Source organism: Hermetia illucens, chromosome 1, assembly GCF_905115235.1.
Source record: "Hermetia illucens chromosome 1, iHerIll2.2.curated.20191125, whole genome shotgun sequence".
Lineage (NCBI taxonomy): Eukaryota > Metazoa > Arthropoda > Insecta > Diptera > Stratiomyidae > Hermetia > Hermetia illucens.
Window position 1 is genome coordinate 201,078,045 of NC_051849.1, and position 26,794 is coordinate 201,104,838.

At 40.6% G+C, this 26,794-nt stretch overlaps 1 protein-coding gene across 1 annotated transcript in view; it reads left to right on the forward strand.

Annotated features, from left to right (window-relative positions):
* LOC119646592 overlaps positions 1-24,956 on the forward strand; it is a 78,795-nt gene extending 53,839 nt beyond the window's left edge. Inside the window, exon 2 of the mRNA XM_038047085.1 lies at positions 22,759-24,956. Within this exon, the coding sequence (XP_037903013.1) occupies positions 22,759-23,720 (962 nt within the window). The 3' untranslated portion in view covers positions 23,721-24,956. The remainder of the gene's footprint in view (positions 1-22,758) is intronic.
* The last annotated feature ends 1,838 nt before the right edge of the window (positions 24,957-26,794 follow it).

The following is a 26,794-nucleotide window of genomic DNA, read 5'->3' on the forward strand; positions in this document are numbered from 1 at the left end:
CTCGCAGACGTTTCGAAATTGCTTGCTGTTGAACTCCCAACGTATCTGCAAGCTGTCGTTGTGTTTGCGTGTTGTCTTGTCGTGATTAAACATGAAAAGCAATGCATGGCGCATATGCTCGAAATTCGGTACAAACGTCGACATTTTTGACACGCAATAAAACCTTGCTGGAGGAACTTTTTGGGGAAACGTTAACGCAGTTTAGACACTCGACAACAACTAAACAAAATGACAGGTACATGTGACCAACAGTGACACAAAACGTAGAACACCATCTATCGAAAAAAAACGGAAATTAATTAGGAGTACACCTGGTAGCATAGCTAGGGTAAAACTGTACACGGCCATGAGAGAATTCGGTATCCCGACGAAATCGATAAGACTGACTAGGCTGGCCCTGACCAATGTGCGAGGCCAGATAAAAGCAGCAGGATCACTCTTAAGACCATTCGACATCAACAACGGTCTACGACAAGGGGATGCGCTATCATGCGTCCTCTTTAACCTGGCCCTCGAGAAAGTGATCCGTGATGCCGAGGTAAATGCAAGAGGTACGATCCTCTTTAAGTCCATCCAACTACTGGTCTATACTGACGATATCGACATCAATGGAAGAACGACTCGAGACGTACAAACTGCCTTCATCCAGATCGAGCAGGCGGCGCGAGATCTTGGGCTGCACATTAATGAAGGCAAGACAAAATATATGGTGGCAACGTCAGCACCGAAAACCAACCAACCAACAACATCAAACCACACTAGTCAAACGACTACAACTTTGAAACCATTGATAATTTCTCCTATCTAGGGTCGAAAATCACAACCGATAACAGTTACGATGATGAAATCCGTGCACGGTTGTTGGCAGCCAACAGAGCTTGTTTCAGCTTACAAAAACTCTTCCGTTCGAAACGTCTCACCACAGTGTCAAAGCTCTTGTATGGACTTTGCCTCCCTGAGATTAGGGGTACTACCCTTCCACTCTCCGAAGAAGTGAAATATCTGGGTGTCATTCTAAATAAAAAACTTCTTTGAAACAAACATGTAGAGGTAAAGATAAAACGAACTCTCACAGCTTATGGACTGTGCAGACGGACCTTTGCCTCGACATGGGGACTCATGTGCCTCATGTGGTAATGTGGATATACGTTCCCATCATCAGGCCGAATTTCGTATATGCATCCGTAGTGTGGTGGGTTAAGGTGATACAAAAAGGTTTTCACCGTAAACTAGCTGCACTGCAAAGAACTATGGGTCTGGGTATCACCGGCGCCATGAGCATGACATCCGGCGCAACACTGAATGCACTACTCAATTTGCAGCCCCTGGATATATTTATTCGAAGCACTGCAATGAGAGCTGCTCATAGACTAATTCGATTAGATCTATGGGGAAACAACGGATGTGCGAGGCACAGAGCATTCGAAGAGCTACTAGGAGGACTGAATCCAGTTCTTACAATGCCTTCCGATTCTCGTGTCCCCATACATCTGTTTTGTAAAAGATGTGAAGGTACCCTCAAGCGTAGAGAGGACTGGGAAGACCCAGGGCGTGGCGGAATATACGGAAGTCTTCTACACCGATGGCTCAAAAACAGAAGAGGGTTCTGGTGCCGGAGTCTACCTCTCGAATAAAAACGAGAAGTCGGCTTTTCCTTTCGGATAATATGCAACGGTTTTTCAAGCCGAAGTTTACGTGATCCTAAGGGCGGCAAACTGGGTGATTGACGAGCGGTTGAAGGGCAGGCGCATCGCAATTTGCAGTGACAGCCAAGCTGCATTGAGGGCGTTGAGTAGTCCTTTGATCACCTCGAAAATCGTTCAGGAATGCATAAACCGTTTGAACTCTATGTCTAAATTCAATACGGTGGAACTACTCTGGGCACCTGGTCACTGTGGTGTAGAGGGAAATAAAATTTCGGATGCTTTAGCGAAAGAGGGGCCAATCTCTCCTATCCCGGGGCCGGAGCCAGCAATTGGAGGATCAGTAGCATTGGCTAAGGCTGTTTTCCAAAACTGGGAACAAGCTTACCACAACGACAGGTGGCAGAGCCTAAATGCTGCTCGACACACCAAACTTTTCCTGCCAGAACCGAACATGCGTACCGCAAAGTTTATCCCGTCGAAAAGCAGGAGAACTTGCTGGTGTATTATGGGCATTCTGACAGGCCATAATTCACTAGCTAAGCATATGTTTACAATAGGAATTACTCAAAATGATACGTACTCCTCCTGTAATGAGGAATCGGAATCCACGGAGCATTTCCAAGGTAAATGCCCCGCATATGGACGCATCAGGCATCAGATCTTTGGTGCCGATGTTCTCCAATTGCGACGGGTAGCATCACATCCAATAACGGTCCTGATGTATTCCTCGGAAACTTGGGTTCTTAGCAAGAAAAATTGCTTGGCCGCGCTGGAAGAAGAATCCTCCAAGAATTTTTGCCGCCCCCCCCCCCTCTACATGAGGATGGACGATTCCGTAGCCTACATAACAACGAAATCTATGATCTGTATCATGATCGTCTGGTTGCGGATAAAATCTGACTCAATAGGTTACGGTGGGCGGGTCACTCAATCCGTATGGATGAGGATGATCCAATCCGGAAAGTCTGTAAGGGCAATATCTATGGTAGGAAAAGAAGAGGAAGCAGACCATGCCTGAGATGGAGCGATGGCGTAGGTCAGGGCGCCAGACAGCTTTTAGGGATATCGAATTGGTGGACCTCGGCCCAAAACCGGGATGTCTGGAGTTCCTTATTCAGGCAGGCCTAGACCGGATACCCGTTGTTGCGCTGTTGATGATAATGATGATGAAGATTATGGCGAAATTGTATGATCGTGGGCAGTGTGTTTGAATCGAGTCAATTATTCTTCTGTCGATTGAATGACCGGACAGACATTCTGAGGGTGGATAGGTATGGATCGAGGATGGCACCTTTTGACACGTTACAAAAGAATAGCCGGAACAGGTGATGCCATACGTCTGTAGGTCTATTTGCGTGTACTATTAGCTCAATCCAAATTTAAACATTCGAAAACAAATACAAAAGTTGAGAATGTCAGGTATCACTTGGGAAGTAGGTCCAATACCCAGATGAGCAGGATTTCTCTTTCGAATCCAAAGCAACCTTTGAACATTTGATAAAATCAACACCGTGCAACTAACATTAATCATCGGAGAAAACAACTTCCTTGAATTCATTCTTCCTGTTGTAAGTTTCACATCAGATCCGGGTGGAGTCAAAAAAACATCAAAGACCGTATTCCTACAACTACGTCTCATAAAATCCACTTACTTTCTGAAATATTCAGAAAATCAAATTAATGATCATCAGACATTTTGTTTCAGTAGGAAATTGATTTAAATAAATCGATTGACTGATTCAAATCGTTTTGTCAAAAAGCCATAATTCTTCCATAATTCTACAGGTAAAGCGTCACCGTGTGTGTACCGCTCCATCGCGACTCCAACACTTAGTGATCCCCAACGGATTTTTGTTTTAAAATCACAAAGAATAAACCCGCACACCTTGAATGATGCTCGATCCATGTGCGCTAATATGTTTATCAGATGAATTAGATAAATCTATTTGACTCGTTCATCTTTGATTAGATAGTTTTTCTGACATTTTCTCCTATTTTAAATTTTTAATATATGCTTTTATAACAACGGCGGCAATGGGGGATCAATTGGCGGTTTTGGTGCTTAAATGATTGAAAGACGATCGTACAACATCCGTTTATTGCACGAGATTAGCATTAGCAGATGAATTTTACGAATAATTTCAAGAAAAAAGTCCTCAACTTAATAAATTAGTCAAAAAAAAAAAAAACAAATAATAAAACAAACACACCGAAACAAAATATTGTAGGAATAGGGGGGGCTGACAAAAATTTGCATCGCGGCTTCGCCACCTGCCTCTGTGGAAGTCATATTGTAAGATTCATGGAGGCAGAAGATTCGTTCAGAAAACACCGAGATAGTAAGGCCGTCCACTCTTATTGGCATGTGGCGTCAAAGAAAACGGAACCACTAAAATACAAAATACACTGCTAATTTATGCATATAAGTATTGTATGTTTGTGAGCCAATGAGCCTTACATTGTTGGCGGTAGAAGTAAACGTAAAGCTGAAGATGGGGGCATGCAAATCTTGTCGATACATTCCTTTTTTTTGCGGTGATGTTACTGTTTTTCTTTTTTTGGTTAGCTGTGGTGCTTTCAGATTTTTCATTTAATTTTACACCTATTTAAAGATAAATGCAAATTTATTTAATTCCCATAAATAAAATATTAAAAACAAGCAGAAATTAAGGAAAATCATGTTAAGCTTGCATCGGATTTTGATGAGGCCATGATGTCCGCTTAGTCGAGAAAGTTCACCTTTCTCTCAATTCGATGTTTGTGTATCAAAGTTAACTTGATTAAGTAGAAAACTGCAGTTGATGCAGTTTTCTTGCATATTTTCTTAAAGGATGGAACTAGGTATTCATTTATAAAAAAGTGAAAGTGGTGAAAAAGCTATTATAAAGAAATGCATAAAGAAATGTTTATGTCATTTCTACCATGAATTATTCTGGGAAAATATCTTTTGGGAAACGGTAAAGTTTATCTACGTTCAGGATCTATATTTTTTTGTTAGAGTAACTGCCGTCTTTTTCATCAGCCTTTGTCCCATTCACAAGCAGGGTCGGCTCGTCGTGATTGGGTTCGCCATTTGCTTCTATCAAATGCTTGATCTGGATCCAGCGTTGTTTCGACCGGCCTTTTGGTCGTTTACCATCGACTTCGATGTTCAGACCAATCTTGTCAAGTGAATTCTCGTTAGTGCGAATTACGTGACCATACCATCTAAAACACCTCTCTCGCAATTTTCCCACGATCAGTGCAACCTTATATCGATCGCGGATATCCTCATTTCGGATATGATCAAAACGTGTCACGCCACTTGTCCAACGCAACATCTTCGTCTCCATTACAGCAAAACGCCGTTCATTGTCTTTTATAGTCCGCCAATACTCAGAACCATAGAGAGTGACAGGAAGGACGACATTGCCGTAAGTTTTTGATTTGAGACGTTTGTTAATACGTCGATCACAAAAACACCAGTTGTGGAACGCCACTTCATCCAGGTTGCGTTAACGCGCGAAGAAATTTCTAGTGCAGTTTTCCAGTGGCTGATAGCATTGACCCAAGGTGTTTAAATCACCCAGTTCTGGGGAGATCACTACCGCTGACAGTGATTGTGCCTTTTTCCCGAATACCTCCAGTCCTCTCCGTCCAATTCTTCCAGTTATTTATTCCTTATTCCTGAAAGTGAAGCGTTTTCGACATCGACCTTCATTGTTCGCTCGGCATCTCAACTACTGACCTAAGCTACCATTTGCGTTGATTTAAGAAGAAACGTAAATTTGGTATCAACAGAGATTTTTCTGATTGCATGCACGATGACCAGTTGAAGAGCATTGGTGCCACCCTGTCTCCCTACTTAAGATTGTTCATTGCAAAAAAAAGAGACACTCAGACTGTTTTAAATCCATACCTGCAAAGTTAAGCTCACCATGGCTGTTTTTGTAAGACGAACTAGTCTTGTTGGGATGACAAAGTAGAGCATAACTTCATACAGTCCATTGCGATCGATTCTGTGATATACAGATTTGAGGTCAACGAATATTTGATAGATATCGAAATTGAACTCCTAGAACTTCTCCAGAAGACCTAATCTATTGTTGGGCGTTCACCTCTGAGCCCGTCCTGGTACTCTTCATGACTTTTACCGAACAGGGTCTATTATTCAAAATTTTGATAAACACTTTCTAGGTGAAATAAAGCAGTGAAATGCCCTGCAACTATGGCTAGCATGCTGCCTATTTGTAGATCAAACAAATGATAATCTCACGCTATTTTTTCGGGATTTCTTCCCTTTTTGATATTCGCTGGAATAATATGTAGATGGTATTTCTCACATAATTTTTGTCGCCTTTCCATACCTTCCCAGGTATACAACCGATTCCAGGTGCTTTAGTTGCTTCTAGCCCCTCTAATCACTACACCAATCTCTTTCAGGGACGGAGAGTCAACTCCAGTATCACTGTCGTGCATTTGCGGGATTACCAACTCCCCTCTCCCCACCTTTGTTTCCGCTTATGATATTGTCATCTTTATGTCCACATATTATTATTTTTAGTTAAAACCCAATCCTTATCGTTTTCATTGTTTTCTAAGTTTGTCTTATTATATTAGCTGCAAAATTATCTTTAATGCTCCCTAGCGCATTGTCAAAATGGTGTCTTTTTCTCCTCAGTTTCTATTGGTTATCCATCGAAAATCGCCATATTAATCTTCTTTAGTTTTAGTAGGTTGTTATATCTATTATATATACTTATTGTCAGGAAGTACCTTTGTCCCTATCCAGTATGTCTTGGCACTCTTAGTCAAACCAGTCATGCCTTCTTTTCTAAGGTTCCATTCCCAAAGTGCCTCCGCGCGGTTTTACGAGGTAAAGAAAAAACATACGCCTGCGCCACGGGTTTGCTTTGGAGCCTGTCGGTGTACAATCTCTTAATGGAGTTAGCTTAGTTTTCGTACACTGTACATATGCAGCAATAGGCGACTTTCACTAAATACTGTTCAGAATGCAGATTAGCTCCTCGATATGTCCGAACATCCTTTCTAAATGAGCACGTGATCGACCTTGTTGTAAATTCGATCATCATCACTCATCTTACGAATGCTCTGCCCTCCTATCATTCTTGAGTGCACCCCCCTTTCTAATTTGGGTAATAAAATCTCTAAACAACATTTCAATAACATTGTGAGGTAGTCAATCGATAGAAAGTTCGAAGGCGTAGACGTCATTTTTAGTTACTTCATCTTTTTCTCCAAGAGGAGTATGCACGCTGGCTAGCCACGATTTAGAAAACTATGTCGCTACTATCGCCTTTAGCGCCATCCGACAAGGACCACGGATAGGCGACGTTTCGTTTCGCCGCCTTTCTTTTCGTTTATGTTATATAAATACTTTTAATTTTTCAGGTAGGTACGTATAGAGTGGTGGACCCACTCTGCAACTAGAGAACCCCTTGAGGTCCTCAAAGAATGGTTTACTTAGTGTCTGTTACCTGGCTCTCCCTAGAAGCGGGGCTTAAGGGTTTCTCCCTCCTCTTCGTAGTTTCGGGAATGCGAATTGTATAGCAAGCCAAGTCTGTCGACGAGGTTTCTCCGTAGGCCACTGCCCTGTGCAGACCGCCGCAATCTTGTAGGCATGTGCACGCGTCTGGCACAAATGCTCTTATTATCGGGTCTTGTTATAGGGATGACAAACCCTCTTTGATTTGGCGCAGATAGTGAGCCTTCTGTGCCCAGCTAGAGACTGTCAAGGGCAAAGTCCCGCCAACCAGGGCGCCAGTCTTCTCATTCTTTCTATAACCGGGACTTTAACGCTTGCCACCCACGCTTTAGGCCGGGATCACGCCCCAGCCATCAACAGGCTTTCACTATCGTCATTACTTCCCCTTGGAATACACTAGCGAATTCTGCGAGACCATTTTCCCTCCGTCGCTGATTTAATTGTTAGCTTGTCGAACTATTTGTTTTTTCAATTTTAAAAGGCGGTAGGCATAATTACGTGTTCTCTAATCTGTACCTATCAACACTTCCGGCAACAAATGTTCTCTTCTTCAGTGTGTTTTACAAGTTGATTCTCCAAACATCGAATTTACGCCATGGTTAAAAATATGAAGCGTATCTTTCTAAAAACATTTCCCCTTTCCTTGCTTCACTCGTCTGTCGAGCGCTTTAGAAATTGGATGGATTTTTCCGACTAAGGAATTTTGTGATTTTATAATCAAATCGGCGCGCGAGTTGATACTGTAGTCTTCTTAATTTAAAGGCACACATATGCAGAGCCAAGAAAGAGAGAACCCGGAGCCAGGGAAAAAAAATGCGAGCCCCTCTATTATTCCTTGAGCTTCAGTTATTTCGTCGTGTATCTCAATTCCAAACATCTTTAAAATATGTTTTACGACTAAAAGCAATACTGCTTTTGACATTATTTACTAACGTAGATTGTTGGAGAATGCGTATTTTGGGGTACCCCCAGAACCCATATACTCCTTGAGTCCACCATTAATGTCGAGCTGGAGCCATTTTCCTCCGGATAGCTGTAGAGAAAAGCAACAAGATAGCTGGGAATATTAGTCACGACCCACCAATTTGATTTCAGTTGGCCAAATTTGATGAAATCCTCACATTCATATACATTCAAACGAGCGGATTACCAATTTTATGATCTACACAGGAAAATCGCTTCAGTTGCACTTTGTTCTGAAGGAAACTCTGTGGGCACCTAATTTAGCTCAACTTCTACAAAAGTTTGCCAAACTTTCGCTTTCTCTGGTGAACTTTTTGGCCTTGGATGTTCCCTAAAAGCCCCTTACTGGAGTCGAACTTACTTAGTGGTCGCTATGGGAATAATCTTCATTAAAACATATTTTACACAAGCATGCTTTCGAACTCTGCCAAAAAGTTACTTGCAATAAAATTATTATTTAATTTGTGGAGCTTTCATTCTCCTCCTAACTGTGCTGCTCTACGTAGTATTAAAGTCTCCCGGTACGTCGGGCAAAAGATGCTAAAGAAGGCTAACCCATAGGTGACAAACTACCAGCAGTTGAGTGAGGAAAAATATCAGTCGAAATGCAATCAGCTGTGTTTTTATTTAGGGATTGGCTATTTTTTGGATTACAAAGCCCATTCAAAATAATAGCTTGTGGGAAAATGAAATATCAAAATACGTAAGCTACCTTCCCGAATTCGCTATCAAAGAGGCAAGGAAGTGCTGTCAGCAGATGCTTCAATGAAGCTACACTTAGGTGCCGGCAGATCAGATCGGGTAGAACTGGAAACTTTTCCAGTTTGCTAAAGAACCCTGTCCAATAGTTCCGTGGTTCCGTGGTTCTTTAATCTGAGAAGGAATCAAAATTCACCCCAGATGAGTATCATTGGCATGGTTCTAGCCCTAGTTACTACCGCAATATAGTCAACAGTAGGTGTGAACCAACATGGCCTCATCTAGGGTTGCGTCCACGGTGGTGTTGTTTAGGATGTCCTAGAATGGGCCAGATAGCTTTCTACGAGTATATTACCTTGGCAGAAATAATTGCCTTAGCACTAGTGTAATCAAGGCGTTTGGTGGGTGACCAAGCCTGTCAATTTTCTGATAAACTCCCAACCGAAGTTTTGTAAAGAACGCGAGAAGAAAAGGTAAATAACCGATCATACTCCAAAAATGACCCTTCAATGGCATTGTCTAGATCCTAGATGATATCTAAATATTTTGCTCTATCTAAAACTACGGTAAGCCGACCAAATTGAAGCCAAGCTGGTGGAAAGCCCTAGTATTAATCTGGGGTCCTTTAACTCACAGATGCTTGGGTTCATCTTTGTAACTTGCGATATATGGGATAATAATGAACTTAGATTTGCCTAAGCTGCACCAAGCAGGATAATTTCCTTCCATTGATTTGGAGAGATCGGAGTCTGCATCAATTTAATTTCGAAGAATAGGTTTCCCAAATTTTTGTGGGAAGGCTCATGATGCCGAAGGTTTTCCGGAAAAGAAGTAAAAATGATTGCAGTTTCACCCTGGCAAGATGCAGCTTATCAGATACAGCCTCACCTTTCAGAGCCAGGATAACTTATCAGGCATTGTCTCACTTCACGGCGTCACCGTAAATCACAACCAGGTATATTGACCTCATCCCAACAGTTCCAGTTTGTAGAAAAAAGTAATTACCGTTTCCTCCAGGTGACTTATCAAACAGTGCCTCATCTCTGCCTAGAAGGTCGCGGATTAGTGTTTATGGCCAGATCTTCCTTGCTTTTCCAAGAGAAAGAAGTTAAAAGTTAGTTTACTTGAAAGGTTGGTCTAGTGGGCAGTGCAAAGGTGCCTCTTTACGGAGGAGAGCATTGAGACCATATAGCGCACAGTTGCGGACAATGCTTTACTTTACTAGAAGAAATGTCTCCCAACTATTGCCTCGAGTGCAACAGGATGTGCGAAAACCCCTTAAGAAACCATAGCCACTTGCAAACCGACTTTATCTGGAATTAATCTCTTCAATGTAAACATTTCATCTGAACATTTTTCACAAAAATATTAATACAAAAACCGAATTCTTCTGCAAAACTTGATGATTACGAACTTGTCTCCCCGGGATACAAAATGCAGATAAAATGTGATTAATTGCAATATGTTGATAGACTAGCGGATATTTTATTTGGAGCGGTCTCCATCTGACTCAATAAATAGATCAATGCTAACATAGATGATTCCCGAATGCTTCAGATGCAGTGAACATAGTGTGACTTGTTTTTGATAATAATCTGACGATCGTAAATTTTGTGGGGGTTTTTGGACTCCAGCCGAACTCATTTGATTACCATATGGCAAAGATTTTTTGATAGAAGTTAATTTTTGCGTCTGGATTGTTTTTAAGAGATTAATGATTTATCATATCATTTGAAAGGAATTTGATGTTCTCGCCAACCATAAAAACGAATTAAAAATTAGATGATTTGATGGGAAAAATGTCAGCTATTTTCTGCCAAATTAAAAATAGCTTTTCTTCTCGTTCTGATCCACGAGACTGCCCTCATTTAAGTAGCTGTTGTTGCTCAGATTTGGAGGCTTAAATATTACATATCAGTACATATCAAAGGACACAATTTATGCAGTTAGAGCTATGATACCATATGCAAGCAGCTTTAAATCTTTGAGGGCACATTCCACTTCGTCTTTGTCAACTCTACGGAAATCTTAACAATTGTGAGACTACCTGTCCTCCAAAACGACATACCGAGGGCTGACCATATGCTTGCGCGGAACTCTTTTAATATAACAAACATGGAAAGTATAAGAGGGTAACGATCATTACATACTCCTTTTCTCCTTGCCTTCAATAAGAAAAAACATGAAGGTCAAAAGACTGGAAACCACGTATCCGTGGCTATAAGAACATTGTGATTGTCTCGGCATTGTTACGCGTTTCCACCACGTCTTGTTGCATTTTACCATGATGGTGACTGTGTGGTATCTTGACAATCCGTTTTTGGGATACACTTAATTTCTACCTTTTTTGGTGTTCTGATTTTCTTGATTGTCCAGGAGAGAAAAAAAACGGACAAATCTCTTGAACAAGAGTGTTTTCATGCCGATCGATGCTGCAATGACCGGGCCTGATTGGACCCGATTGGTGCAACCTAAGATGTTGTTTTTTCCTTTATCTTTGAGATCATGCGTCGAATTCGTTTGGAGATATTTCAAGGATTGGTATGACGGTCTTAAGGAGGGGGTTCGGTGTAGATGCTTGGAAAATATGAAGATTTTTTCTGAAAATTATAAATGAAAGAAAAGTACAACCGAGACATTTTGATAAAAATCTGTAGTGTTAGGACTTCGACTCTAGACATCGCTGAAATATCTTGACAAAGATACTTCAACATTTTGCTAGTCAAATTCGGGTCACATACTCCTAACTCATTCAGATCTAGTCCTTTTCATATTTCCATATGCTCTTTGAAATCCATCTTACCCCCAATGAACCTCCTAAAATCATCTCTAAAAAATTCCAAACACCCCTTAAAAATCAACCTGTGCAAACCGGAGACCCTTGATTTCAGCGGGAAAAGGCAATCGGGGGCTACAAAAACATCCGACATCAAACAAAAAATATAACGAATGTGTGATCTTCTTCTCACAGGTTTTCAGGTGTCTTTCGAACAACATTTTTTTAGGACAGGCCTCGCCGTTTACCTTTTCGATACGCGTTTATATTATAGAATGAAAAGATACTGGCGTCGCGTCGTTTTATTGCTTGTTTTAATTCTGGCTGAGTACACACATGATATGCGCGTTCTGCATAGGTTTTCTTGGTTATTTTTTACTTATATATTTTTAACTAGTGTGTGATTGAAGTGTAGTCAGCCAGTCGGCCAGTAAGCCAGTCAACCACTTAACAGGTAAAGAATATTTACACCTAGTAGCACAGAAAAAAATAACATGCGTAATATGTTCTCGGTCTTTCTTTTTGTCTTGTATTTCAGTATGCGTTGAAAGGGGTTTGAATCTGAGTTAACTGATGATAATTTGGTTTGTTTCAGAAGGTATTCAAAAGCAAAGTACACATTACTCTTTTCCACATTACCTTATACAAAAAATAACACAAGCAACAATGGGGCTGCTAATTTAATAAGAAAAAAATTTCTCCGAAAATTTTTCATATTTTACTCATTGTTTCAACATGATAAGATTTCCCTGGATGCTTTCCTTCCTAATTAGGGCTAAAACATCCACCAGATCATACATTCCTTCTCGTGAATTAACCTAAAACCCTAAAATGATCTATCAAGCATGGTACTCTCCTCCAGTTATTAGACAAGAGTCTGAAGGATATGTTTTGACAATTAACAATTACTTCTTGGAAAATTTTTTTGGCTAATGTCCTTTTTACAGATATTCCCTTTATACTAATCCCTGACTAGTAGTAATTGCTCCTTAGCACTCATTGTTACTAGCAATATTTGTAAAACTCCCATTTCAAACCACTATTAAGGCACCTCATTTCAAGAACGCCAATTACGGACTTATAAAGAATCCCTCCCTGCAGGCTAGTTCCTCTTATACAGAACCATTGGATGTTGGGTTGGACTTCTTTAGTTTCTAGAAAAGATTGCTGAAAAATATCCATTTGTAAATAGTCTTTGCCACAAGGTTGCATAGACAGGTTAGTGTTTCTTGCTGGAAACCGAAAACTTCCAGGTCAATTCCTCAATGAAGTAAACAGCACAGTGGACATGAAGCAAAAAGTAAACGTTCTTTCAAGTCCACTCCCCCACTACTTGTAACCATTCTCACTAGATCTATCCGAAAAATAAACTCCGCCAATCCTAAAACTAAGGAAAGTTCCATCAATCAGCGAACAATTTGACAATCAAAAATGTAATCGCATCAACTCATTTGTATCCTTCCTTACAAACAATTTCATGTTGAATGCTCACCTCCTCATCGGAATGAAGTAAAGAAGAAAACAGTACGTGCTTAAGCTGGTCTGAATCCATATTTGGACGAGTTCTACCAGTACTTTACCAAGTGGAATCTAGTCCGCAAAAAAAGTCAATGAAGTGCCTTTGGAGGGAAGGAAGTTAGAAACGAACTGAACTGAAAATTAACGCTACTCCATCCCGACAGTAAAACAAATCGCATCACCATTACCATCAAGCTGTATACCATCCCCAAATAAATAAGGCGCTTACCAGTGATAATAGTACCCTTAAATCTCTGTAGTATATTCTAAGTTTTTACCTGACTCCCCAAATAATAGAAACAATCTACTTTAAGCAATTAATTAGATTTGTCAACACTTTCGGCTTCTTCTTCTGGATTAATACTTCTCCATGACATATAAAAAGGTTACTCCCATACGTAGCGCATCGGCATGGAATTATAGCTAGATATCCGGCGAAAGTTTTAGCAAAATTTAGTCTCACACTGAGCCCTTAATTCCTGAGTATATGAAAATTGAGATCAGTGATTCAGTCCTCTCATCTTAAAACCAGATCTACAGTAAAGGTAAGGTAGACCTCCACGCTCAGTACCAATTCATATGTATCACTACCTAAATAAATCGGTCCATGCCATTCTTGTCCCACCTCCTCATCCTTAATCCTACTCAGTTTATTGTCTACCTGAATTTTTTTCATGAAAGCTTGAAAGCATCAAGTGCTACCACTGAACCCTGCCAGACAATTATATGGTACTCTAGCCCAAAAAATGACCTCCTTCCCACCTAATTATCCTCGGGGAATGCCATATGATATTATGTCACGAGACTGTCTAAACTTCTTGGATTGCTGTCACTGTAAGTTGTAGCCTCCTTCGTTATGGCATCGTTTGGTCCATCTAGAAATATCCGATGTTCCAAGACATTTGGAGTCTTTTCTTGATTGATTCCATTTATTTCGTCATTGAGCGGCAACATCAGTACATGCAAGCTGTCGCCACCATTCTCGTAATTATCACTCCGGTGTTATGTTCCTTCTTTGCTGTATATGGTACTCAAAAAAAGCTTTCAAGTTGGCTCCTAATTTATCATTATCATGATAAGGAACCAAGGAGCGGAGGCTACAAATGGTTAGTTGGTACTGCTAATTCAGTGTTTATAAACGTGGCTTTCCTCTGCTCGGTGATCAGTAACACTTCTGTCCAATGTTCTGGGAGCAAGATTTAAGGTCGAAGTTGCTTCGTTCGCGTTAACCGCGGTCTTTTCGAAAAAGGATTGAATCAACTCGCTATTAGAAATATGTAGCAATGGTAATCTACAATATCTGATTACCTATTGCTATGCCTATGAAATTTCTCAATTAAGAATTTGATATTGGTATGGGTCAAGGTGGCCTTCTGCTAAGAAATTCGGTATCGATTCCAAGTGCTTCGGTCCTCCTAATTTGATTAGGGATTATTTTATTACACCTCCCAGGATTGAAAGCATTCTTCACAATGAGTAGTCGGTATCATAATCGGCCAAAGTTGGTCAGTTCGAATAATTTGCCAGTACTACATACAATGGATGTCAGCCTGTAGAACGAAGCGTCTGGGCTTACCCGGCTTATAAATAATAATAATAATAGCTTCTATTTCCTTCACTATGCGGGAAAGGATGCTTCTGTAAGCCATGGGCGAACATATTTGTCGCTGTGGTTTTGAGAGCTTTGAGAGGTCCAGTACTATCCAGGACAGGTGCCCTATCATCAGCTATTTCCTTCGTAGTTTCAGGGACCTCTACCGTAATTGCTCACTGGTTAGCAGCACTTAAAATTCGCGTCAAAATTTCATGACTATTTGGTACAATACACCTCTGCAATGAAACGTCACATGTTTACCGTAGATTTACTCTGGTCTTAGAAGGTTTAAACATGCATTTCCTTCTGGCCTCGTTTGTCAACCCGTCGTCGGTCTGAAAATTCGCCTCACCCAGGTGTGACTTCATGCTAGGAAGGAAGTTATAGTCGCTAATTGTTAAGTCCGAGTTATATGTGGGTGGAGGGAGAGGGAGTAGGTGAAAATGAAAACAAAACTAGGTAGCTTTCTCCTACTACAATATATTTTAATAGAAGCCCCCAAGGGAGGAGCTTCAGACAGGATGGATTTTACAACGACGAACCCGCCAACGGCAACGGATTAACGATTGGCGCATTTTCTCATGGAACGTGCGCTCCCTGTAACGAAAACCAACAAACCAACAGCATAAAACCGCACTGGTCAAACGGAAAGAATAAAGATAGGCGACTACAACTTTGAGACCGTTATTAATTTCTCCTATCTAGGGTCGAAAATCACAACCGATAACAGCTACGATGATGAAATCCGCGCACGGTTGTTGTCAGCCAGCAGAACCTATTTCAGCTTACAAAAACTGTTCCGCTCGAAACGTCTCACCATAGGGTCAAAGCTCTTACTATACAAGACTATGATCTTGCCAGTCCTCATGTATTCCTCGGAAAGTTGGGTTCTTAGCAAGAAAAATTGCGAACTCTTGGCCGCGTTCGAGAGAAGAATCCTCCGAAGAATTTTTAGCCCCCTATAAAAGTCTATAAGGGCAATATCTATGGTAGAAAAAGAAGATGAGGTAGACCTTGCCTAAGACGACGTAGGTCAGGACGCCAGACAGCTTTTAGGGATATCGAATTGGTGGACCTCGGCGCAAAACCGGGATCTCTGGAGTTCCTTATTAAGGCAGGCTTAGACCGGATACCAGTTGTTGCGCCGTTGATGATGATGATGATTATATCAGCAAAGTCAACGACAGTTTTGGGTTTAACTGTAGCAATTTTTTGATTAGTGTTCGATTTTAGGGTTGAAGAAGGCGGAAATCTTCCGGATTCCAGTTCTTAACCCTCAAGATTATATTTGGAATGAAGGAACCGAATTCTCTGAATATCTGCTTAAAAGATGGATACTATTGCATTCTGGGTGTCTTAAGTGCTGAGAACTTAGTTTATCATTTTCTGCCAACAGGTGCGAACATCAACCATTCCCCGTGGGACTGTTCATAGTCGCTTTCTTTGAAATTCTATCCCACGCAGCAAGTACACATTTTAAAAGTACAATTCGTGGAAATAATATATGGAAATCACTTGTACTTGTTTAAAAATTTCCATTTCTAGATCATACCATAAGGCAGACGTATTTTATTGTCTTTATATCTATATTTATAATCATAGTAACTAAGAAACAAGTTGTGTGATTCGAAGGTTGCCCATTCAACTTGAAAATCATAAAAATTATTCATAATTATTAAAGCCTGACTTAGGTAGCACTGTAATCAGTAAGGCTTTTCCCATGTGGTAAATTAATTGTAGTCTTTGAGCGATCATTCTTGTCACTTATCGGAACAAGATGTAATAATTAAAATCTAGATTGTTGTATCTATATCGCGATTTGGACAAGTAGATGCGCGACATGCAACATTTGCATAATTATGCATTTATGCATTATCTCAGATACTGTATGAGCATATTAGCTCATATATAAATCTAGCTATTTCACACCTCCTCCTGTATAGGTAATTTTTCAAAACTACCACTGGCTGTAGGCGATATAAATTCTTATCGATTGTTAAAACATACTTTCCGTATTGTCATTTCTGGAGAGAATGACAATATATCTGTTGTTGATCTAGTCAAGAATTTATCGCAAATATGCGGGTGAAAAATTGAAATTGAACACAACAATAGATACTGCAAAAAAATGCTTGAACATGTGTTTTTTCTGCGACAACATGGATGCTGCCTCAGTTGAGTGTGGATTCGGCAGAATTTTTTCTACGAAATGCATAAATGCATGAAACTTTAGGAAATGTTGCAAGAAGGATACACGAGTGTTCAAAAGATAAATAATATGATAGATGATCCGTGTAAGGGCTGCCGCAAAAAATGGGTTGGTTATGAAAGTGGAAAGAATAGTTAATTCAGAGCCTACCGGCTATCTACAGTTTTTTTGCATAGAAAGCAGATTGATTTTTAAATGAGACTTTAACAAATATTCCTCTGTGTTGGATGTATCTACATTTATTACTTCTTTTAGAGCATATTTCAAAATACCATTTCTTTTTCAAATTCAAATACGGGAACACATGTGCACAGTATCCACAGATACTATGGTAGCCATGGTAGATTCAGACAGCGCCAAAAGACAACCGAAAACTGCTTCACGCTTAGATTTTTCGGTAAGATAAAGCTCTATCTTTTGGAGTGTGTATTTCCATAACGTTGTCGTTATACATTCTGTATGGCGAATGCTACCACAGCACAACGTTGGCGATATGGCCAAGTGCTGAAAAAGAGCAAAAGTGCGACATGCCGAGACGCATTTAGCCCAATCTGGCGCCAGTCCGAGCATCTCTAAGTAACTACATAACCCACACACCACACTTGACAAGTCCGTGCAGCTCGTGTCTATAGAAAAGTTAGCCTCCATACACCATAGAGTATAGACGATTCAAAACATTATGTCCGTTCACGCTCTCCAATTCGGCCGTTAATCCATTAACTATGGATAACGACCATCTCTGGGACTGTAATGCAATATCAACAATATCAAGCCAGGCGACATCCCGCAAGACACAACATACAATCGACAATGATTAAGGACGTTTGTATGCAAATCAATTCACTGTCAATTACTTCCATCTGCAAAAAAAAGATACTAAGATAGAACAAATTCACCAGAACGCTATCCATAGCCTAATACTAATTAATTATTGAATTAGTTATCTGAAATATGACTTTGCCAATTCAGGTTCGTTGATAATTTGCAATGACATTTTTCTGAAAAATTAAACATTCATAAATTCAATAATAAAAAACAACAATCCCATTACGAATTTAAACTTTTTAACGCGCAGCGATGAGGAAGATACCCAACTAATAACTGATTTTATTATCACTTAGATATATTGTTTAGAATAGGTGTTTTTGCTTAATTAGCATAATGAAGCCAAATTTCCTGTGACTCGCAGTTTGTCAACAATATATCAAAGATATTTTGATATTCAACAAAACTGGTACAACAAAATCAAAAAAAAAAAACATAAATATACATGTGTGTATATGCATTTCCCGTCTGCTCTTTAAGGTAAATTTAAAATCCACGGAAATCCTAGATCGTTAGAAATCTAGAATAACGTTTTTAGCTATTTAACGGAAAATGTTTTTGCCAAATCAGCCCCAATTTGACTTTCAATATTTCTATTGAATTTCTATCTAAATCTATGACTTTAACTGCAATAATTTGCACAGATGTGGCATACTCCAGTTTGGGTCAAATAGTTTTTGTCAATTAAAATTTTAAACCGAAATAAAAGATCAATTTTTAAAGTTCAAGATTGGATGTAGAGACCATTCAAATTTATGGTTTGAACCCATCTATCAGTAAAATGCTTGATTCCCATGCGGTACCACTCCATGTCCTTAGAGACAAAAAGTTCATGACACCCATTTTCGGCCTTGCCCAGACTTCTGAAGCTGCATCCACAAAGGAAATGTCACTTGGAACGAACTTGCACAGCGGAGGTCCAACCATCTGAAACTACCTCAAAATGGGTATTGCTTTCGAAATCCTTCCTTTACCTTTCTTGAGAATCAACCGCATTTGGACACCATTTCTGCCGCTTATCCAGGATCGAATCACTGGTTTGGTTTGTCCAGGTTACTGAAATAGAACCACTTTTCATCATACCTCTGGGGGCTTGGCTGTAATCTGGCACTGGAATGCGAATGGTATTAACCAACATCAAATGGAATTACAAGCATTCCTCGTTAACACTGGGGTCCTTTTATCGGCGAATCATCTCATCAGCCAGTATAATTTCACAATACCCGACTATAGGTCCTACGATATGAACCACGCTAATGGCAATGGTCAAAATCCCATAAAGCATTATCCTGAAATATTTCATTTATTCCATTTATATGCAAACCGTAACTAACTTGGTGGTTTAACGTCAGTACATGTCGAGTTGACCTAATGTCACGGTCTTCTTAAGACACGGATTGAGTTTGTGACCATAATCAGAGCCCTACTGAGACAAGCGCAATAGTACCAGTCTATACTGATGCAAGACCGAACTGTGGTGTACCGAACTGTGGAGTACGGCATCTGTGTTGAAACTCGCTTGAATGTAACCATAATATGCATGAAACTCTCTCTAGGTAGCAAACCACTATAACCCATGAACCAATAATCCTTCTGAGACATATGAGTTCATGAGCTGTCCCTATTCCCGCGGTACCAGCATACCCCTGGTTAGGTTTCGTGACCTAAAGCCACTCCACTGCAGACGCGGGTCTGATCGCCCTCATTAAGCTTTTGAGCATTCGCCTACTGCACCACGGCCAGTAAGCCGTAGTGAGTACAGCATTTTCCAGTACTACCACTGGAGGTTCTCCTCGGCCACTCGGATTTGGTTTGGTCAATAGGGTTGCTGAATCGTCTTCCTCGCCGCCACTTCAGACTACCAGCTATATGTGTAGCAAAATTGGGCTATCTTATCACAATTTCTACTGTATTTGGTGGACGATTTATTGTAACTGGCAAGTCCAATCTCAAAGCCATGTGCGTATCAAAATCTACCACGCCTAGAAGCAAAGCAATTTGGGCTGCTATATCGAATAACTACGAATTGAACATATTATCGGGCAGTCATCCAACCTGCTAGCCTACTGGTTGATGTTAGAAACCTGACCTTGTTCCAGTTCGGGTGAAAAAGTTCATCAGTTAACCTCCGAGATAATCTATATTTTTGAGGGTGGAAGGCACTATTATTGGATACTCTTTGACGTTGCACAGACATTCATATTAACAAGGTCTTATTTGAAGGCCTCAGCTAAAAAATTAAGGAAAATCACGCATATGAATACTCATAAAACCTTCGAATCGTTTCTCACCAGCAAGAGAGCTCCACCAGACAAAACTCGAAAACCATCAACATGTGAGATACCTGAAGGTATTGTTCTTGGCCCTCAGGTCATCACAAATGAACGCCTATTTATGTAACTTTTTCCTCGTCTCGTTTGAAGGCCTCAGCTAAAAAATCAAGGAAAACCTATCTTTTTTAAGGATTGAGGGGTCCTAAGTGAGCATCCACTTGATGTCGGACCGAACCAAATGGGGTCGGACCGGACCAAATGGGCAGCAACTTATTTACTTTTTTTTTGCTCCACGAACCCCTCGTTTAGGGCTTAGCACCCAAACTTCAAAAACATTAGGCGAAGACGGCTTTACGATTTCTTACCAGGGCTGAGATAAATTTTCAGACGCTGCCTCAAAATTCGCACTCATGTCGTGTTCTGCGAATTATATAAAGAAGCATTTAACATCTGCGAGCCACTTGGGTCACGCTGCTTCCAGGGCGGAGGTGGGTCAGCATCTGAAGATTTGCCTCTGCCCTGGTAAGAAACCGTAAGGCCGACTACGCCTAACGTTTTTAAAGGAAAAAAAATTTCGAATCGTATCTCCTCGGTCAGAGAGCTTCACCAGATGAGAATCGAAAACCGTCAACATCGGGGATATTTCAAGGTAGTGCCCTTGGTCCGCTGTTTTACTTAATATATACTGCAGACTTCCTCACAAATGCCTATTTACCTCATGTTGTCGGGGGATCACCGCTTCTTTTTCCCTCCCTCGCAGGTCTGCTCCTGCAAGCAAGCACTTTTGATGTGAAATTTGTGGTATTAAGCCTCGAGTCTACTAGTGCCTAATGGGACCAACGTTAAGATAAGCCTTACACATTTGGTAATTCCAAAGTCATAAATCGGCATTCGTCGCATACCCAGGAAGAAAATCGAGTAACTCCATGATAAATAAGGACGAAAAACCGAAAGCATTTACGAGGGCGGTCCGATAAGTACTTAGCCTACAAAAGAAAAACAAATATTTTTGAAAAGTGGCGATTAATTTCTGAACATAATTTCCTCTAAGCTCGATACCCTTAATCCAGCGATGCTCCAGCTTCTTTAACCCGTCTGAAAAATATATTTTCTCGGGGTCTGCAGAATAGACCTCCGTGGCGACGATGACCTCTTCATTCGACTCAAATTTCTGCGCGGTGAGTAACTTTTTAAAGGTTGAAAACAAAAAGAAATCGCACGCGGCAAAATTTCGAGAATACGGTGGATGAGGTAATAGTCCTTAGTTAGGCTCGACCAATTTCTACGTGGCAGCAGCGGAGGTATGAGCAGGTGCGCTGTCATGATGGAAGAACATTTTTTTCTTTGGTAAATGCGGCTTTTTCTGAAATTCGGCGTCAGATCAACTACGTAATTTGGCATAGTAGATCTCTGTGACCCTTTTCCCCTCCAAACGTAGCCAATTCAGATCACACTTTGTGAATCCCAGGAAACGGTGGTCATCACTTTTCCGGCTAACAGGGCAATGTATCCCTCCTTCGGAGCATATTCGCCGGGTGAAGTTTACTGTTTCCACTGTTCTTGGCGTCTGGTGTACCAGTGGCCCCATATTTCGTCGACGGAAACGAAACGACGCAGAAACTCCGAATTTCGCTTAAACAGCGTCAAACGCTGCTCTGAAGTGTTTTCCCAGTTGCGCTTATTGTCATGGATTTCTGATTCACAAATTTTCATGAAGGGTATGGCCCACGCGGCCCTTTGAGATGCTTACTGTGTCAGTTATCTCGCGCACCTTCAGTAAGTCGTCTGTCAATACCATGACTCTACCGCAGACCCATAGGCTTCATTCTTTAAAAAATGAAATTTGAAGTAAGGATCCTTGTTAGAAGATATTTTAAAAATTGAGCCTAAAACGAGGCCTGAATCAACCAGACTCTTGTGCCAATCAATTGCGCTCTGTGCTTCAGTAACGTTCTGACTTTTGCACAATCTGGTTGCAATGAAGTTCTTTCGGACCTGAAAGCTCTTAGTGAAAATCATATAGCGACAACTATTTAACAAAACAGTCAGCTGTCATCAGAATACCGCTATTTGGGACAATTGAGTTTAGTGTTTTTAAAACACTGGGAAGGTCAATGTACGCGGATTTGGCAAAGCGCTTCTCAAAACTCGGACACAGACAAACGAGTAGTTCCTAAACGCCAATTACTAAAGGATGCAGACGTTTGATATGATGAAATGATGAAAATCACTGGAGATATGCCAACTACTGGTTGATTTTGACTTGACGGCCTTGTGAAACGTCGATCTAATCCTGCCAACTTACTAGACTTATCCAACATCGTGGTCAAATGTTTAGATTCTCGTCAGTCATTACATGCTCGCCACCTACATTTTTAACCGTTCGCAAAATGTGTCTTTCACTAGTTGCATATCTCGCCCCTTATCGCGTTAATCCGGTATACCCTAGTGATCCATTCTGGCTCCACTAATATTTTTATTCTTCATTGACGACCTTCCCTCTCTCTTTTTTTGCTTATTTTACGCCGATGACCTCAATACCTTTTCCTCTATACCTTCTTCTTTCCATGATAAGCTCAGCTTGAGCAAACACTGCCTGCACGTCAGTAATGGAATTTCTGGCCCAAAACCCCCTTAACATTCTACAACTCTCTTATTTTCCTCTTAAATTAATGAATAAAAATCAAAATCCGTACTAGGAATAGAAATTAAGACATTTTCAACGATGTTCAGACCAAATAACTAAAATATATTTTTTTTCTTATTACAGGAGCTCAAATGACAACGGATCGTGATACTGGATTTTGTTCAGGCAGTTCTGAAACTGGTGACGAACTTTCTCCAATGGACCATTCACGCCTTGAACCCCACAGCCCCACGGATGCGTCAGAGGATTCCGTTGAAGTAAAAGTAACTCCAATAACTTTAACCCGCAACAAACGCAAAAGTACCGAGCCTTCACGTGTGATATGCGAACAAGAAACAGGACCTTTAAAAAAGAGAATTCGCTATGTGCCTGGCCAATGTAAGGAAGAGACTGATACAAGAAATCCCTTCAGGCCATGGGATCAACAAATGCCACATGAGGTAATGCCAAATCCTGCAGAAGTACTCATCAGGCATCCAGGCGTGACAACCCTCCATAGGACACCATATGACGATGTGGAAAGTACTCAAGATGAACCTCTAGCGCTAGTTGCCAAGAAGCCTTCAAGTAGTCTTCCAGCCCCACACAACGCAACCACTAGCCATATTGGCCTAAATGAGGAAACTAACAATAATCTCAGCAACTTGCAACATGGTGATAAGTCGATGAAGTTTCAAAATACAGCGAGTTGTAGCAGCACGTCCTTGATGGCATCAATGTCACTTCGGGCTGGAACTAGCAGTAGTAGCAGTAGCGTAGGAAGCCAGCGACCTCAGCAACGGAACTACAAAAATATGACCCGCGAGAGACGGATTGAGGCGAATGCTCGAGAAAGAACTCGAGTCCATACCATCTCCGCGGCCTACGATACTCTACGGAAATCCATCCCATCGTATTCGAATACACAGAAACTGTCCAAATTGTCAGTTTTAAGGGTAGCCTGTTCCTATATTCTTACTCTGAGTCGGATGGCTGGGTTCGACTACAGTGCGGATCAGAGTTCACCCTCTGTGGCGGAGTGTATGGACATGGTGACGAAGACTATCCAAACCGAGGGAAAAATTAGGAAGAAAAAGGATGAATAATGTTTCCTTCCGATAAAGTTCGAAAATCAAAAATGAATTTTAGTTTGTGAATTACTGAGGGTCTACTTCTGAAACTGGATCAGAATCACGTTCGTCCTGAAGCAACTTGACTGCAACACCGATGCTGATGAGGACGGACTCGAGCAACATCGCTCAGGAGCATGAAAACTAAAATAAGAAAAAAAGCGAAAAGACTACGATTTTGATCCGCCCAAAGATTCCTTTTATATATTTTACAATTCAAGAAGGTGCTTTAGTTTTTATGTATTTCTTGGAAATTGCAAGGACTGTTACTATCTAGATACATCCAGGAAACTGAACACACTTTGTCGGAACTATTGTTCCCGGATGTACAATACAAGAAAAACTTACGAACTAAGTTTGTTACGATTTTTTCGCAAAAGTCTGGTACAAGTGATTATTAGGATACAGTAAGGATTTTTAAGTTGTTTTATCTCTAATTTATTGAAACTGTAAAAATTTCCGTTTGTAAGGTGTTTTGTTTTCCCTTCATTTGTTTCCATTGAGTTGTTTTGTTTCGGATATCGTTCGCACGAACATTGAACACTTTCAACTAGAGCGTCCGCCAATTAACATATTTATTTATCTTTAATCTTTTTACTTGGACAACAAGTTCAATTACAAATAAATAAAATAAAAACCGGTTGACATGTTGGAATATTGAGAAAACTAGTACAAACTAAAATTAAGTCATAATGAAAATGTCTCCGTTTTTACAACTACTCGTAAATGAATTTTAAAAATGTCATCGAAAAGAAATCAATGAAAGTATTTTTGCCATAATAAATGATTAATGAGAAAACAGGAACATGAAGGATAACACTATTGTGAAGATATGAACATTTACCACGCCCAACTCGATAAAAATTCAATGACAATAATAAGGAAATACAATCTATTTTTCTTATTAGTGTTTTCTTCGGATTCTTTGATTCGCCGTAAATGACAATAAAAAGTAAAAAAGTATTTTTTATTATAAAATTATTGAATTATTGCTCAAATAATGTTATTCAACACAAATGCCACTATTGTATTTATAACGTCAATATTTTCAATAGAAATTATTAGAAAGCAAATAAAGATAATTTTTCAAGGTAGAACGAATCTCAAATTTGTAAAAAGTGCCATACAGAGGGAAATACGCTATGAGAACAAAAATTCAAACAAAATGTGGTGGAAAACATACATATAAGTGCGTTTTTACTGTAAATAAAATGCCATGGTTATTATAAGAAATAATTTTGTTGTCTTTATTGAGTTGGTTTCTATATTCAAGGAGAATTTGATTACACATAAGAGTGGATGGTTCGAAAGAGGTAAGCTGAAAAATTAGGCGAAAATGGGTGTAACTTCAATTTCAAAAGAACTCCTTTAAGTCTAGGAAAATGGCCCTCAAATATGCAGAACTGTATATGTGGTTAGGCCAAATAAAGCTAAACTCGTTCGTGAAAGTTGTCTACCAACAAGGACTCACTTCCTTAATAAGGTTGGGATAGGTTTACAGTTTTGTTTGTTGTCGTTTGCTTTCAAAATTGTTTTTCGTTATTATGGCCGACTCAATCAGAATTGCATCCGTTAGCCGCTGAGGTTGCCCGCTCCACCGCAACACTCTATTCCATGTGAAACCAAACAGGCTTTCAGTGAGGAAACAGACGCGTAGGCTCCCCAACTCGGCTGCTGCAAGCCAAAATGGACGTGCCTCCTGGTTGCGCTTTCTTCCGGGAAGAAAGGCTTTAACCGAGCCGAGGAGACCCTCTTCATCATGTCCTCGTCGTTGAGGCTAAAATTATGTGGGCCTCGCTAAACGACTTCGGAGAAGCCCTCATAAGGTGACCGTAGGGCCCGTTCTAATTAAGACATGCGCAATCCCCAATCGGTGATTAAAACGGCCGCCACACTAAGGGTTCCACCCTCGACTGAGAGTTTCAGAACAAGATTGTGGAGAAATGTCTATCAGAGGAGTCGCCTCAGGCCGCGCGTGAACCTACCGCTAATTGTGAGATAATAGCTGTGTGATTTTGCTTAGTTTGGTAGCATAACATACTACTATTTATATCAACTCTTTCACATTTAGTTATCATTATCAGCAACGGTGCAACAACCAGTATCAAGTCTAGACCTGCCTTAATAAGGAACTCCAGACATCCCGGTTTTGCACCGAGGCCCACCAATTCGATATGCCTAAAAACTGTCTGGCGTCTCCCTCAGGCAGGGTCCGCCACGTCTTCTGTTTCCACCATAGATATTGCCCTTGTAGACTTTCTGAGCAGAATCATCCCGTTCCTAAGTCAAATGACCCACCCACCGTAACCTGTTGAGCCGAATTTTATCCACAACCAGGCAGTCGTGGTATCACTCATAGATTTCGTCGTTATGTAGGCTACGGAATCGCCCATCCTCATGTAGGGGGTCAAAAATTCTTCAGAAGATTCTTCCCTCGAACGCGGCCAAGAGTTCGCATTTTTTTTTTTTTGCTAAGACCCCAGGTTTCCGAGGAATACATGACGACTGGCTAGATTATGGTCTCGTACAGTAAGAGCTTCGACCCTATGGTGAGACGTCTCGGGAGAAACAGTTTTTGTAAGCATCTACTTCGTCTTGCCTTCATTAATGAGCAGCCTGATATCTCGCGCCGCCTGCTCGATTAGGATGAAGATAAACTGCCCACCTCGGATTGTTCTTCCAATAATGTCAATATCGTCAGCAGTAGTTGAGACGACTTGAAGAAGATGGTGCCTCTCGCATTTACATCTGCATCACGAATCACTTTCTCCTGGGGCCTGGTTCAAGAGGACGCATGATTGGCCATCTGGTTGTCTTAGACCGTTATTGATGTTGAAAGGTCTCGAGAGTGATATTGCTGCTTTTATCTGACCCCGCGCATTGGTCAGGGTCAGCCTAGTCAATCTTATCAATTTCGTCGTGACACCGAATTCTCTCATGGTCGTGTATAGTTTTACCCTGGCTATGCTGCCATAGGCGGCTTTGAAGTCGATGAAAGATGGTGCAACTGATGTCCATATTCCAACAGTTTTTTCATCGCTTGCCGCAGA